General features: G+C 40.3%; 1 protein-coding gene and 1 long non-coding RNA gene across 5 annotated transcripts in view; both read left to right on the forward strand.

The window, feature by feature from the left end:
* Nucleotides 1–15: 15 nt before the first annotated feature.
* Nucleotides 16–16816, forward strand: part of LOC126366186 (phosphatidylinositol 4-phosphate 3-kinase C2 domain-containing subunit alpha) — a 52848-nt gene continuing 36047 nt past the window's right edge. For 3 of the 4 annotated variants that reach the window (XM_050009171.1, XM_050009173.1, XM_050009174.1), the window contains exons 1-5: nt 16–159; nt 282–414; nt 8861–8990; nt 9869–9997; nt 16077–16641. In XM_050009171.1, the coding sequence (XP_049865128.1) occupies nt 303–414; nt 8861–8990; nt 9869–9997; nt 16077–16641 (936 nt within the window). In that variant the 5' untranslated portion in view covers nt 16–159; nt 282–302. The remainder of the gene's footprint in view (nt 160–281; nt 415–8860; nt 8991–9868; nt 9998–16076; nt 16642–16816) is intronic. The other variant, XM_050009172.1, reaches the window with a different exon arrangement.
* LOC126366373 (uncharacterized) lies at nt 3202–7389 on the forward strand. Its single transcript, XR_007566342.1, has 2 exons — nt 3202–6017; nt 6090–7389. It is a non-coding gene; the product is annotated as an uncharacterized LOC126366373 (long non-coding RNA).

The raw sequence follows: 16816 nt of genomic DNA on the forward strand, positions 1-16816 counted from the left end.
TTGATTGGTTTGGTTTACATCTCAAACATAGTAGAAATGAGAGTAGTGAGTTTTATTCTTAAATAAAATAATAAAAATCAAGTCCAAATGTCGTTTTAAACCAAATATTGTAGAATGTCGTGAAACTCAGTTGGATAGGGTTCACGGAAATATCGTTTGGTAAGCGTTGAAAATATTGAAGTTTGTCTTAGTTTGACATAATCTAAATGCCGAAGTTTTTGCATCGTATTTGTATGTTCAAAGAGTGCTGTTATGAATTCCCACGGTGTTTGTCTTGCTAGATGGTAGTCGAGGAATGACATATGATGTCGGAGTACGACCTGCAGTTCCAAGCGGACCTGGAGAAGGCTCAGGCTCTGAGTTTAGAAAGTCTCGCGCTTGAGCAGTTCCGGAGGCAGAAGCTCGCAAACGCAGGTAATTGACGTAACTTTGTTTACCTAATGTCAGTCGTGATGATCCCACCAAGGCCCCAGCTCGAAATTCCCTAATAATTAGATATCTAATTACTCTGTTATGCTTGTTTCGTAATAATGTATTGTAGAGTACACAAAGGCAGTATCTTACGTCGTTTACTTATCTGTTAAATATGAGTATTCTTTTTATCATTGTTTGGAAGTAAATGTATTCATCTGAATATTAGGAGTACCTACCCATCTACAATCACTTGGCATGCACTAGGGTTGATAAAGATCTAGGTTAAAAAAAAACTTCACCGGACTTACAGGCATCGTCTAATAATTATTGAAATATCTATACAATACAATATATTATATTTTATTGCATCATAAATTAAATAACTAAACTCACATAGAAGATAAAAGGTGTTTTTTTCCCTTAAAGCAATCTTTTCTAGGCCATTTTTTTAAAGTTAAAAGATTTAAAAAATGCTGGCAGGAGCAGTAACATACTGCTCCAGCTGCTGCAGCAGCTGCTGTTATTTCTAAATAATAAAATATAAGCTTTTATTTCAACATGTTCACTGTGTAACTGTAAATTAGATATCAACCTCTCATGTGGCGTGTTGTTTTTCGATAAACATATTGGAATTTACGTACATAGATACACTAAGGCAAGAAAAAATGTGCCCCACATGGGACATGCACATACGAGTTTCAAATTTATTGCCTCATATGTGGTTCATACACAGTGAATGTGTTAATTTTGAATATTAAACTAAAATACTTAACCTCATGCTTAATCAATTTGTAACTGTTACAAATGTATACTGTATATTATACACATAGCAGTTGGCATTCATTAAGTGAGTTAATTTTGTTTTACACTGCATGTGAATTCAATGAGTTCCCATCTCATTGTTTCAATGGAGCTGTTTACACATGTGTCGTGGAGTATGCTTTATAATATGCTTCAATTTGCATCTTGTCTCTACTAAGTGTAAGTATTAAAATAATTAAAACACATAATACCGGGTTCTTACCACATTATTATAAGGGATATGAGACTCCCAAAGTTCTCAGGTATATGTATTATGTGTTTTAACTATGATAATTACCACATAAATCTCAATGTTTGTATTAAAATTTTGAGAGTTTAAAGAATTTCTTTAGAGTTTTAAACTTTTAAAGTAAAGAGAAACCATTGAAACAATTGTTGAAAAAGTAGAGAAAGCCCACTCTGAATGTGGTAATATAATTACAGCTAATATTTATTTTCCTTTTAAACTTCAGTCCTTGGAGTTTCAGCAGATCTTTTCTACACTATTGAGTGAGGTTTTCCTTCCATTGTAATTGTAATAATAACTATGCCTGTTCACTAACTCCCAAATTAGGTTGCTCATTTCCCTTTGTTACCATAATTTGCAATAGTTCTACATGAACTGGGGATTGTCTTTGGGTGTACTCCTGTAGTGCATACAGGAATAAACGCCGATTGAGCCATCACCTATAGATTCAAATGTTTTAAAGGGCCTCTACGTGTTGGCTGTGGCCCCATTGGTAGTTGCGGCTTCCGAATACATCCCGCTTAGGGACGGTACTGAAAAGTATCGGCGTCCGAAGGACGTAATATACGATCCCGACGACCCGATTACCCTAGCCATAGAGGCAGCCAATCAGCTCGCGACACCAAACACTTCAGGACCCCGATACCGACCCCGCCGGCGTGGTCGACGATTTCCCTCATTCAGCGCTTATCGCTATCGACCCACTAGGGTCGATTAATTCTTTCAAATATTTTTCCTCTCAGACGACGCCCTGAGCCGAGGTTCGCGCCCAACTGGGCACCCTCAGGCCTGTTGTCTTAATCGTTGTACCGGGTGAGAGCCTTCAGCGCTCCCCATTTGTCCGGCCAAGTAGTTAATGCCATCTGCGGCAAATCTACAATAAGTCACGTCAAGAAAAAAAAAAAAAAGCTGTGGCCCCATGCACATCTTCCAAAAGTCCAGGATACATGAGCCCGAGATATGGACCTGATATAGAAATAACAGATATAATACCTTCTTGATGCTGATTTTAGTTTGATCATCCAATTGATGACAATACAGAACATAATGAGGTACCATCACTCAACACGATTCAATAAATTTGTTTGTGTTAACGGTATCAATTTGGGAGGAAGTTGTGGTCATTAACCCGTCTTGTTTCAAGTGGGTCAGTGAAAGACTGCCTGATTAAATGACACTTGTTTTATATATGATAAAATTCGGCTACTGATTTTATTACTGTAATCTGATTATTTTATTTTTCATGATTTGATTTTATTATTACATTCTGATTATTACCAAAAAGATTAGTTTAAAAAAGTATAGGCAAGAGGAGCTAAGGCGAGTTGCTAGTATGTAAATATGGAACACAATCCTTCCTGGTACAATTTAATTATTCAATGTAATTGATTATAATGTATACCATTTTGGTAGTGGGTACCTATGTAAACATAAACAATGCAACCATAAACAATGACAGATTCGTAGAATCATGAAGTTTCCTGTATTTCAGAGATAAAGTGCTCTAATTGTGCCACATTAGTAGCAACCAGTTACATTAATAATGACTTATTATAGTACTAGTAAGTCAACATTTCAAAATTATTATTTAATTAATTATGTTTAACTTGTTTTCAATAATAATTATAAATACTTGCTTGCTAATTAACTTTTATTGAATTGTAGCAACTCAATTTAGGCAGTGTGTGTTTTATAGTATCAAGACTGGTTTGTCATTTCTGTACAATTTACAGTTCCAAAAATGTATATGTCGGAGTTAGTTATGAATTAAGAAGAGAAATTGATCAAATCGGAAAATACAATGAAGTTGCAACACTTCCATCATGAAGTTGCAACGCTCTGACGTCAGGTGGCGTACGAGCAGAGCGGGGTGAAGTCGAGGGAGTCACTACAGAGTCGTCGTGTCGAGCGGACGTGCACTGCCGTTCTAGTCGGGCAGTCTACCGCGAACCATCGTCATGAGCGGACGTGTCGAATAATTACGAGGAGTGCTATAGTCGCTCACCTATAACTTGTAGGGACGTCAAGAAAGTGTGATCGGAAAAGAGTACCTAGCAAGTACGTTCACATGTCCCGATGATTCGGTCCGAATATAGGAACCATGGGTGGTGGAGGGCAAGTAGAGGGCGAGTAGCCCCTTCGCGCTAACGTCCTTATGCGCGCTAGATAACGAGAGACTGTGTAACCGTTACGAATACCGTGACGTTGCCGTGAGTGTGTACCTTATGCTGTGACTTTATTTAATCGTGATACAAAAACTATGTGGAAGTAAATAAAATGATTGTGATACTGATGACGGCCATTATTGTCTTCTAACGCCCACCCTCCATTATGATGATGATGTTACGACCGACACGACCCCACTGTTACGACATCAGAAGCGGGATTAGTGGACTTGGATGAAGACAACGTAATGCGACGTTCACAACAAGACAATGCAAGTTTCGATTATCACAATCAGAAGAAGATTATGATGATTATCACATTCGTGTGACCACGTGATGAAGATGTAGTGTCATGCCTGAATTTGGAGATGGACCTGAATTTGAAGTGACCTGGACCTTGTTAATGATCGACATCACTACATGCCGTAAGATATGATGGCGTGAACATCACAATATGTCCATACTGTGTGCAGTCGTGTTTGAAAATTATGGAACCTGAAATTGAAAACTGTTATTACGGTGAGTCGTTTTCATACTGGAACCTTATTGTTGTTGACTTTATTGCTATGTGAATTTCCGTTTCTAATAATGAGGAAATTGATTTAAAATTAACTTGGAAATTATTATTTCCCTTTGTTTAAAAAGAAAATTTACGAGACATATTGTGTCAATCCGTGTCAATAATATCGCGTTTTCCAATCTGTTTTCATCATCGTCAAATCTTTGTATTTTGGTCTAAAAATATTTCGAATTGGTGTAGACACGCTTAACCTGGGTGGTTAAAGTTGTATTTTCTCAATCCATGCGAAAAGAAATTAATCATGACATGATAATTGAGTCTCGATAAATAACGTGTTTTGTAATCTACCGTCATTCATCAAATGTTTCAAAATTCAACATTCTTTATTGAAATCTTTTTAAACCGGTTGAAAGAAAGTCACTTGAATACGATAATACAGTGAATTCTTTTGTTTCATGTCATAACTTGCCACGTGGTACGGCAATTGGTGGATTGCAAGCGGGGATGAAAATGGCGCGGGCTGAGCCGTAGCCGTGTAAAGTGACGACATCATGGCAGCGCGTTGTATACCAGCCGGACTTGCTGCGCTGGTGCTGTTGAAGACCTAAACCATGTCACAAGACCAGTGGTTGATCTTTTATTGGAAATTCTTATACGTCCCGGTGAGTCGTATCTGTTTCACCTGATTTGAAATATGGAAAGTTTTAATAGGATACAAACGAATATAGTGCAGAAAGTTCTCTTTTGTTAACTTTAATTAAATTGGAAATCGTAATGAAGTGAAGTAAACATTGCGAAGTAAAATGATTTGGATTACGATTAAATGAAATAGGCTTAGAAAATGCCCGAAACAGAGTAAATCATTAGTGAGAAAATTGGAGCAAAACATTCTAAATAATGATAATACCGAATTGGTAATTGTTTAAATGCGGTAATATTTCCTCGAGGTGTTGGTCGCTACACTGTGACTTTATGACTTGTGTGTGTGAGAGCAGGGTGCTCTGTCGTTTTGTGGTCGTGGACCATGGTGGCCATCCCGGGAGGGGATGATGTGACTCATGACTGTTTTGTAGCGTAACGGCAGTTTGGGGAGGAATATTACAGCCTGTTGTGCTTTGCAGTAGATGTTGATTTAATTGAGCAATGAAAGCTATGATTGACCTGTTTCGGAGCAACTCTGATAGGAAGCTGCGCACTTGTAGTGTTCGGGGCTGCAGCCACTTTTGTGCTGCTCGTCTTAGAAACTACAGGTATGCGGTCGAAGCCCGGATTTCATGTTGACTTTGTATTTGGTCATGACATTGTACCTGAATCTAAGTCATGTTGAACTCCGGTAGAATTAGTCAAACGAATTAGAAATTAGTGATGTAGAAGAAATTGTGTAACCCATTGACCTGTTTCGGAGCAACTCTGATAGGGAGCTGCGCACTTGTAGTGTTCGGGGCTGCAGCCACTTTTGTGCTGCTCGTCTTAGAAACTACAGGTATGCGGTCGAGGCCTGGATGTCATGTTGACTTTGTATTTGGTCATGACATTGTACCTGAATCTAAGTCAAGTTGACTTCCGGTAGAATTAGTCAAACTACACGAATTAGAAATTAGTGATGTAGAAGAAATTTGTAACCCATGGACCACTATTCTACCAACTAAAATGTAAAGTTTGTGTGCTAGCTGTGTTGAGATATCGTCACTTGGTGTAAGTGGCATGAGTTGCTGTCGCTCGATTTAGGTGGCAGTGACGACTGTGTTGAGATATCGTCACTTGGTGTAAGTGGCATGAGTTGCTGTCGCTCGGTTTAGGTGGCAGCAACGACTGTGTTGAGATATCGTCACTTGGTGTAAGTGGCATGAGTTGCTACCGCTCGATTTAGGTGGTAGTGACGCCTGGTTGTGAGATATCGTCACTTGGTGTAAGTGGCATGAGTTGCTACCGCTCGATTTAGGTGGTAGTGACGCCTGGTTGTGAGATATCGTCACTCAGTAGAGTGGCATGAGTTGCTACCGCTCGATTTAGGTGGTAGTGACGCCTGGTTTTGAGATATCGTCGCTCAGTAGAGTGGCATGAGTTACTATCGCTCGTTTAGGTGATAGTAACGACCGATGTGTAAAGAGTAATTGGATTTTCAAGTTTGGTTGTTTATAGTGTGTGAATACTGGTCAATGGTCCGTGTATTGTTAGTTGATGATTTATCATGATGTAATGTGAGCTCATGTAGAGTCACAAGTAGAGCTCGTGTAGAGTCACAAGTAGAGCTCGTGTAGAGTCACAAGTAGAGCTCGTGTAGAGTCACAAGTAGAGCTCGTGTAGAGTCACAAGTAGAGCTCGTGTAGAGTCACAAGTAGAGTTCGTGTAGAGTCACAAGTAGAGCTCGTGTAGAGTCACAAGTAGAGCTCGTGTAGAGTCACAAGTAGAGTTCGTGTAGAGTCACAAGTAGAGCTCGTGTAGAGTCACAAGTAGAGCTCGTGTAGAGTCACAAGTAGAGCTCGTGTAGAGTCACAAGTAGAGCTCGTGTAGAGTCACAAGTAGAGCTCGTGTAGAGTCACAAGTAGAGCTCGTGTAGAGTCACAAGTAGAGCTCATGTAGAGTCCTTTATAGAGTCTCATGTTAGGTCAGGAATGACCGAGCGAACTTGGATACTGTGCTGTGGTATATTGTTTCAGATTAACACACGAGGACGTGTGTCACGCAGGATGGCCGTGTCGGAGTTAGTTATGAATTAAGAAGAGAAATTGATCAAATCGGAAAATACAATGAAGTTGCAACACTTCCATCATGAAGTTGCAACGCTCTGACGTCAGGTGGCGTACGAGCAGAGCGGGGTGAAGTCGAGGGAGTCACTACAGAGTCGTCGTGTCGAGCGGACGTGCACTGCCGTTCTAGTCGGGCAGTCTACCGCGAACCATCGTCATGAGCGGACGTGTCGAATAATTACGAGGAGTGCTATAGTCGCTCACCTATAACTTGTAGGGACGTCAAGAAAGTGTGATCGGAAAAGAGTACCTAGCAAGTACGTTCACATGTCCCGATGATTCGGTCCGAATATAGGAACCATGGGTGGTGGAGGGCAAGTAGAGGGCGAGTAGCCCCTTCGCGCTAACGTCCTTATGCGCGCTAGATAACGAGAGACTGTGTAACCGTTACGAATACCGTGACGTTGCCGTGAGTGTGTACCTTATGCTGTGACTTTATTTAATCGTGATACAAAAACTATGTGGAAGTAAATAAAATGATTGTGATACTGATGACGGCCATTATTGTCTTCTAACGCCCACCCTCCATTATGATGATGATGTTACGACCGACACCGACCCACTGCTACGACATATACTTTATTGCACCAACAAATAATTATTGTGTGGATACTCAGTTAATCTTGTGACGAATGAACCTCAGGCTAGCTGAATTGGGAATACTAGTTGTGAGTTTATGCACCAAAGACAAACAATTACAAAAGTAAGAGAAGAGAGGGGTCCACTATTATTCATGTTGTAAAATAACTTTGCCATCCTTAAGTGACCCGTGGTACAACCGCTTGATACAACTCACGGAATAGAAGAAAGAGGATGGAAAGGTCCTAACGGGCATTTTGTATTGGAACCGCTTTCGCCGGTTCAACTCCGCTCTCTTGTACTAGTAGTAGTAGTTAGTAGTAGGTAGTGCCGGATTTGAGAGCTCTACTGCTTCTCAAATCCGGCAATGTAAATTTTATGAGATAGGTTGCAATTATAAAAAAGTAAAGATAAAGACTTTTTATGAAAAGTAAAAGTAAAGTAGTAAGTAGTAGTGTAGTAGTAGTTAAGTAGTAGTAGTCAGTAGTAGTAAGTAGTATTTATTATGAATAAAGAATTGAATTGAAATGAATAAATTTAAAAAGACTTTTGTATTCAAAAGTAGGTATTTTTTTAATAGCCGATCATTGTGAGATTTTTATCTTTCCTGTGATAAGGAGGGATCTTCTTGCTTCATAGTCAATGTCTGATGTTTCGCCGTGCAGTTTATAATGCGCAAGACGACCTTTTAATATACTATCGCGGAGCTCCATTCGTCGTAAAGCTTGCTGACGAGTGGAGTGAAAAGTTGAACTATTTGCTCATACTTATATCGCGCGCGTTTCGCGTTCACTTGGCCCTTCCGACCTCTTACCCTGGTACAACTGGATCCACCACAGGGATTTTTTCTCGCGATGGGCCCGATAGTACAATTAAAAACATTCTCTTTTTCCATAGGGTTGTTCCCAATCAATGCCAAAAATCAGTCGGCAACTCTAATCATCATCCGTAGCATTGTCCCATTTTTCACAGGGTCCGCTTACCTAACCTGAGGATTTGACAGGTCCGGTTTTTTACAGAAGCGACTGCCTATCTGACCTTCCAACCCGCGAAGGGAAAACCAGCCTAATACAGGTTCGACCACATACCTCCGAAAATGCATTTCTCGAGAATGTGGGTTCCCTCACGATGTTTTCCTTCACCGCTGAGTACGTGATAATCATTTATGATCCAAACATGATTCGGAAACAAATTCGACAATCATCGGTTTAGGCCTGTGCTGGATTCGAACCTGCGACCTCAAAGTGAGAGGCAATAGTTCTACAAACTGGGCTCTAACTGTAATAAATAACAAAAAAAAAAAAAAAAAACTACAATAAACATCGTTCTATTTATATACGTAGATTAGTGGCCCTTATCGATGGTTTATCTGTGATATCGACAGGAGCAGATAATGTGCGGTCGGCGAGCGTCAGTTCTCGGCGTCGAGAGGACAGCGAGGGTCCGCCGCCAGCGCTGCCGCCGCCTCCGCGGAAGCCAGCGCGAGCTCGACCGAGCGTCAACGATAACTCCAGGTAACCAGCTTTAACCCAGTTCATCCATCCATCCACTTAGACAGACAAAACGGGCCGGGAAATAACGACGCATTGAGAATGCTGAGCTCTTATTTTGATTTAACATAGGTGCCGATATTAGAAAGTATATAATGCTTATATTACAATAATCCTAGTGATGAGTGGTTATATTTTAATTTGAAATTAAAATTCAATATATCAATGGTACCATATTTTTCCGGCATATTAATAACGGTGCGTAATTGTTTCATTGTCAAAACTAGGCATATACAATTAATAATGTTGTAAAAAAAACAATGTTCATTCAGTAAATGAAAATGAACATTGTTTTAAATGAAAATGGAACTAAAGCATAAATAACGTTGGCACTTCAATCAAACTGTCGTAGTGTCGATAAAAATATTTCAACCAGTGGTGATGACGCTAAGAGCTATAATTATGATGAAATACTGAGAACGCAATTATCCCTCAGTGCCCAGTTAGAAGATTGACTGCTATATAACTATATAGAGCTGGATATATGGCCCGCAGTGGAGCAGCCTGGTGGAGTATGCTCCATACCCCCTCCGGTTAATTGAGGGGAGACCTGTGCTCAGCAGTGGGACGTATATTGGCTGTTTATGTTATATTGGGAATTACTACTGACGATCAGTTGGTATTTATTTTGCGTCTTTTTTTAGAAAGAACGTCTAGGGCCCTGTGCCGAGGTTTTTGTTGCAGCTTCTTTTCTCCGGCTATACATACAGGTTGTGAGAAACTGCAGTAGTTTTACGCGGATGGGACGTGACGTTTCAAAGTGTGACTGTGTTACCTACTGAATAAATATATTGTTGAACTAGAATTTGGTAAAGTTTTTATTGTATTGTATTGTTCCACAGTAGATCGACAGGTGCGAGTCCTACCCACGACGACAGCAGTGACCTGATATCGTTCTCGAGTCCTACCAGCAAGTCTGCCCCGAAGGATGCTCACGCCTCACTCAAGGAGTACATCGAACAGATCAACAGGTGAAATACTTGCGTACTTACCGCAAAATATTTTCTTGGCGGCGGGGGTGTGCGGAAAGGATGTTTTCATGGTACCGAACAGAGCATAGTACCCCGCTACGAGTTTGTAGTGTGACTAGGAATCGACGATCCAACGGTGTTATGTTGGAAGTTGTATATATGCGTCACGCTGTATAAACTTCGATAGCGCGTTTTAGGACTGCATTATTAAATAGTGGCGACATCTGTTGCATGTGGGCGGAACTAGCTGGTCAACTAGTTGGGTTTTTCAGGCCACAATAAAATACCTCATTGAAACGTTTAGCTCGCGATCTTGGAGAGTTTGATTTCCGATGGGGATATATCAAGCAAGAACTACGTCATTCATGAGTTCTGTTACGAGTCTTTGGTGACCCAATAATTACCCTCACACAGGTTGCCGAGGTCAGACATAGACCTGGATAAATTGAAACTCGGTTATATCGAGGGTTGAAAGGCAAATGGGTTTAAGCGACATTTTGTGAACTTTACAGGAGAGCCATTTAAAGTTTTATTTTTTCGAAAAAAAATCATATAAAAAAAACTACTGAATCAAAAGTGTTCAAAATACTAAGAATGATTTTAAATTAAACGTTGCACAATTCTGTATTTATTTGGTTCGAAAAACACATCAGTTATGGATTTTAGAAGTCGCTTAATACAAAATGCCCCAATTGAACTAAATTACAGTTGAAGGAAAAACGGTTGATATCCACTAGAGCCAAATATTGGCTAGAAGCAAAATGCTTTAAGAAACCTCTCACTTATTAGTTTGACTAAAGCTAAATGAGTTAAACGACTTCTTAAAAAAAGAAGACTAGAGGCAAAGCAGCTTAAACTCCATAAAAGGTTGTATGACAGGGAAGGAAAATATCTTAAGTGACCATCCGCTACTAATTTCAATTGTATGAAATCCAAATATTAGTAACATCGGAAATAAAGTCGGTCCTTAAGCCGTTTTTCCTGGGAGAGATTTTATTCGGGCAAGGCATTTACAGATATTTGTACCTTACAATATTAGGAAATATCATGGCGGATATAATGACTAAATCGATTTCATTAAGAAACAGGATCTAGACTATAACCATAAAGATTGTTACACATGCTTAATTCGACTTTTTAAACAAATGGTAAACCGTGTATAATGGCGGATGACAGATGACTGTCACCAACTGAATGCGGGCAATAAAAGAAACAAATAGCTTTTGAAAAAGTCTTAATATGCTTATACTCTGTGCTGAGTTTAATCTCACTATCACAACCTGTTTCCGATTTACTGAAAAATTTAAGATCACGTGCCTGGATGCAAGTTCCAAGCACTGGCTCCTACTAGATGGTACGCGGTCTTAGGAGAGACTTCAGTGAAGTACTGATTGCTCTCATATTAAGAGGCGGCCAGGGGTGGACTGATCAGCGACTTGTTTGATCAAAATTTCTGTTACATTTGCGCCTAAGACCTCCACGTCGAGCTGGCCATAAGATACCGTCGAAGTCGCGACAAACAATAACAGAACTCGATCATGCTTTTAGAACCGAGATACGTCGGACATCGCAGCAGACACATCTGTCGATGAGATAATATAGATGATAATAATATTATTATTATATAGATGGTGTTCCTTTACCGAGCATTTGCATAGTTGTGCGCTGCTCTACCGAAATTATTGGTTGGTAAACCAGACCGCAAAACTAAGATTGGTGCAATGGTTCCAACGTAAAAATCAGCTCGTGGGGCACTACAGGCGGGCTTTTCTGTCACCATATGTCTCAAAAATAAATGCCGGGTGGAATAAGCTTGTGAAATTCAGCTCTATGCTGATTCCTATCAATCCAGTTCTGGTAGATTTTCGACAGCTTCAAGACTGTTTTCGGCCACAAACTTTGAAGAGAGTTTCAATCTACAACAAGGAAAAGACCCAACGTCTCACTGATCAGAAAGACTTACTAGCAGCGCTTTAGGCACATTTTAACGATGTTTTAACATTTTAACGATCCCAATAGTAATACCACTGACTTGTTTGTTACAACAAATCGGTCGAGTTTGTTACAACAAGGTCGGGGGTTTCGCTTAAGGTCCTGCGGCACCCCCGACCTTTGAAGAACTTCTTACCGCGCTAAGAAGGATGACGAATACCAACACATCAAAAATACCATCTGAACTGTATAATATGCCTACACATTAATAACTGGTTATACAAACTCATCCTGAAGATATGGGAGTCAGCTGCTGGAACGATTTTAGCCTTCTTCCTCTTTGCGAAGCGATGGCGATCGATATTAAATTTTAGCCTTAACGTTATTCTATCCCGTGATGCAGAAATGGTACTTCCGGAAACCCAATGATGATTTTGTCCGGACAGAGATATGGGGGTACGGTTTTGTTATTAAACAGATTCAGGCAAAAAGGGTTGAACAACATCGGCCGTTGTTATGTGCTGCGTGAGGCTTCACGCGGCTTGTGGATTGCTCTAAAGAAAACAGATTGTCCTGAAAAGTTATGACTTATCCTGATACGACAATCTCATGACGACATGATGACGACAGTTTGATTTAGAAGTAACTTTTCAGAGCTATTCGTCGTTACCTACGGCGCGAAACAAGGCTAAGTCATAACACATGGAGCCATGGTTCCTAGTCTATTTTCTTTATATATCGCTTCTGTATCACGCATAAGTGGGATGCTCTGTGGAATTGTTATTTATAGCTTAATTGAAATTAAGGCTAAAATGAATAAGATCATTTTTGATCTCTCACGTCTCACATCTATGCGTCAGTTAACCAAACTTGCCGAGGAATGGCCGATTCAATTAAGTCACACACCAGAATATTCATAGATTTGTGCAAAATCCTTTTAAAATAACCATCCAGAGGATGCTCCGGGGATGTAGCTTCTTCCAATGTTGCTTTAAAGGGCGCTGAGCTGGAGGAAGTTTCAAAATTAAAATATTTGGGTTCTCAAATATGAAATGACTCCAAAGTCATCGGAGTTGCCAGCCCGGATAACAGGTGCGGTGGCAGCCTTTGGAAAACTTAAAATATTAGTGTAAAAAGTCTCAGCGGCGTACTTGATACGTAACACTTTAAATGTCTAAGATCCATTCTTCGCATAAAGCGGCAAGATGGTTTTCCAATAACAGAAGTATTACGTCGTTCTGGCATATTCGGATAGAAGCTCTCATCATAAAACATCACCTAAGATGGTGCGGTCACGTCATGCGAATGGATGACAGAAAGGTTTTCTATTTCGAGGTGTCTAGAAGGAAATGTAAACAAGGTGGACAATACCTGCGGTACAAAGACGTACTCAAGCGCAACCATGTGGCTTTCAACATGCCAACTGATAGTTGGGATGAGCGTGTCTGAACCTGGAATGGCGCGTGATATAGTCCTCGAAAATCTTAGTCCAAGACGCCAAATACGGAAAACTCAACGGAAACCTTCCTACAATTACACGGTAAACTCGGCTGGCCAGCTTGATTGTATGCCATGTGACCAGATCTTCAATTCGAAGTTCGGTTCCGCTAGCCACGTCAAAGTCTACCACAACAACGACTTGGGATAGACACAAATAGAAGTCACCATCAACGGGTACGGCTTGGGTGACATGATGACACGCACACTCCCGGTCTTCCCAATCGTAATTTTTAGCTGTGTGAACCGCCCAACCAGGACCTGCCCATACTTATTTTGATATGTTGAAGTGATGCGGGCACAAGATTTCATACAAAATTGCGATGACTGAAATGTTAACATTATTTCTTTTTTGTTTTGGAAAAACGTTTTAAGTCCTTTCAAAAGAAAATGATAGTTGTTTTATACGACAAAAAAATTAAAAAAATGTAGCATAAATAGCTGAATTCAAATTCTATGAATATTTTCGGTAAAGGCAAAACAGTTCAAGTGCCAATTTTACTTTTAAACTGTCGAAGGCAAAACGGTTGAAGCGACAATATTTATAAAATCTGGATTAAAGCAAAAAGATTTAAGCGCCAAATCTATTTTCGTTTCGTCTAAGGACAAATGATTTAACCGACTTATCTATAACAAAACACTGTCAGGGAAAACGCTTTAACAGACTTCGAATTATTAAAATGAAAAGACATAACAGCTTATGTGACCGACTCATTCCCGGAATACGACTAATATGCCACCCGCACAGAATTTTGTGCATTTTTTTGTCGGTTAAAACACGGGTTTTTAAAAATGTACCCAAAGTGCTAATTGGTTGAAGCGCCAAAAAGTAGCTTCGATTGATCTGAAACCAAGATCATTCGACGCGGAAAAAATCGCTGATTCCGAATATATATATAAGTCAATTTCGCACAAAATGTCGCTTAAACCCATTTGCCTTTCAACCCTCGATATGATACTTTTACGGACAGACTAGGTACTCCGTAAATCAATCCCGTTGATTGTGCAAACACCAACTTAATTTTAAAACTAGCTCTATCCCTGTTCTACACTTATTGTAAGTGAAAGACGGGACTAGTTTAAGAGCTACCTAAAACTAGATAAAGTTAGTGTGCGCCCGATTAGGCCCCATCTAAGCCCACGCGGATTTACTCACCCACCTTTAAAACCTTATAACTTAAGATATTTATTTACATACATCATGCTGTTGGTGTTCGTTCCGAAACTCAGTTGATAGCCCTCAGCGCTCCCCATTTGTCCGGCCAAGTAGTTAATGCCATTTACTGCAAACCTACAATAAGTCACGTCAAAAAAGGTGTTCCGAAATCATCTATCGTGTGGATTGTAGGGTGGATGACCAACCTCAGCAACTCTGGTGTCAGGGTTATTAGGGCCCCTGGCTCATTCAGTAAGTAGTAACCGGGTACAACGGGTTAAAGTGCCTTCCGGAGTTTGGGGTCATCTTAAAAAAAAATATTAATAAAAAGAACAATCTTGTAAAGTTCTTCCATCTTACCATTGATGTTGTAATGCCAACATAACGCAGTAGTTAATTGCCCAACATTGTTTATCTACTAACATCGACTTTCTCGCTTGTACCACTATCTTATCTAAGTAGTGTACCATGAAAGTGATAAGTCTCTTACTTTTTGATAAAAAAGCAACACACGGTGTAAATACAATCATTTTAATGCTTTGATAACGATATGCACACTTGTCAATATAAACAGGTTCCTTGTTTTCTTGATAGGCCATCATCATCAATTTAAGATCCACGCTCTTGTCGGTGTAGCATTTTCCATTCCAGTCTATCAAAGGCCAATTCCTTGACTTCCCTATAAGACACGACGTTAACCTTTACTTTAATCTGTTCCATGTAAGCTCTTCTTGGTCTTCCCCTTCCTCTCTTTCCTTCTAGCTTTCCTTCTATGACGTATTAAAAAAATTCGTTGTGTCTTATTAGGTGTCCAATCATCTTGCCTCTTCTGTCCTCAATAATTCTCAGTATTTGTCTATTTTCCCTTACTCTCTTCCTCATTTGTAACTCTTTCTGTCCAACTTATGTCTTTTGTGTTTCTGTCTTGATAGGTATGAAATAAAAAATGATTTATCATTAAAATAATATAAATCCGTGATATGTTGTTTGGTGATAGTCCTTTTCGGAGAACGTGTGACTTACATCCTAGTATCACTAGTTCTAATCCTGGCTCTGCTTCTAAACCACTAACTTTGACCCTTTGACTTTAAATTCATATTTGAATCTTAGATTATAAATACCACGTGGTTTCCAAAAATTTGTGTCGGTTAATGGCAATATGTGGCTTGGCAATGGCTTGCCCCCTATTACGTGGGACAAAACATAGCTGGCAAAGAGTAGATGTACTATACACCTCTACTAAAGTTTTTTTTTAAAAGCATCATATTATTACTACGTATTCATTTTGGGACTCATTGTAATCAGCAAATATGTCGCTTATTTACTTACCTATAATAATATTCCTGCTCTAGATTCTAACATATAATGGTACACTCCTAATTTAATTACAATGTATAAAGTTACAGAGAATATGCGTCAATTATATGCGTCCATAATATTTTGCTCGGATGAACAAGCATATGTCTAATCTAACCGAATTCCTTATTATTCCAGGTTAGGCCAGCAGACGGAAGAGCTCACACTAACCCCGGATCAGTCCCCCATCGCTATGAACAACCAGCCACCTTCATACCCCCCGCGGCCGGGATACCCACCCACCCCGGGCGGACCGGGGTACTCACCACAGTACCCCTACTACACGCCCCCACCGTACACTATGCCCCCGTACCCCCCGGGGCCTGTCCCTTACATGCCTACACCTATGCCTACCCCAATGCCGAATTACCCCTACTACGCTCCTATGCCTCCGGATCCGAACAACCCGTACCCCCAACAGATATATCCGAACGTTCCGTACACCCAGACGAGAATGGCGTCGCCGTCCCCGTATGTTCCGTACCAACCTGCGCCGGCGTATAACTACAGTACTACCAACATGATAGCGCGTCCGCCGCGACCGACGTTATACCCCAGCCTGAGTCAAGTGCACGTGTACCCGCCGACGTCGGCAGCGGCGAGTCCAAGCGCCAACAATAACCACACGGCGGTCAAGACTGAACCGTCAAGAGACAGCGTCGAAAGTAACGCGTCGCGGAAGTCGTCTGAAGTCAGTGTTGGGGTGAGTCTTTTACAATATAACATAACATACAAAATAAGCTCACGACAATAACCCAATTGGGGTAGTCAGAGGTACGCGAGATGAACTAAGTACCCACATTGAACTTTCTGTTAGACCAATATGGTAGGTGGCGACTGGTGAGCCTATAATGATATAGCCATTTGTGTTAGTAAAA

This window comes from Pectinophora gossypiella, chromosome 4, assembly GCF_024362695.1.
Source record: "Pectinophora gossypiella chromosome 4, ilPecGoss1.1, whole genome shotgun sequence".
Taxonomy (NCBI): Eukaryota; Metazoa; Arthropoda; class Insecta; order Lepidoptera; family Gelechiidae; genus Pectinophora; species Pectinophora gossypiella.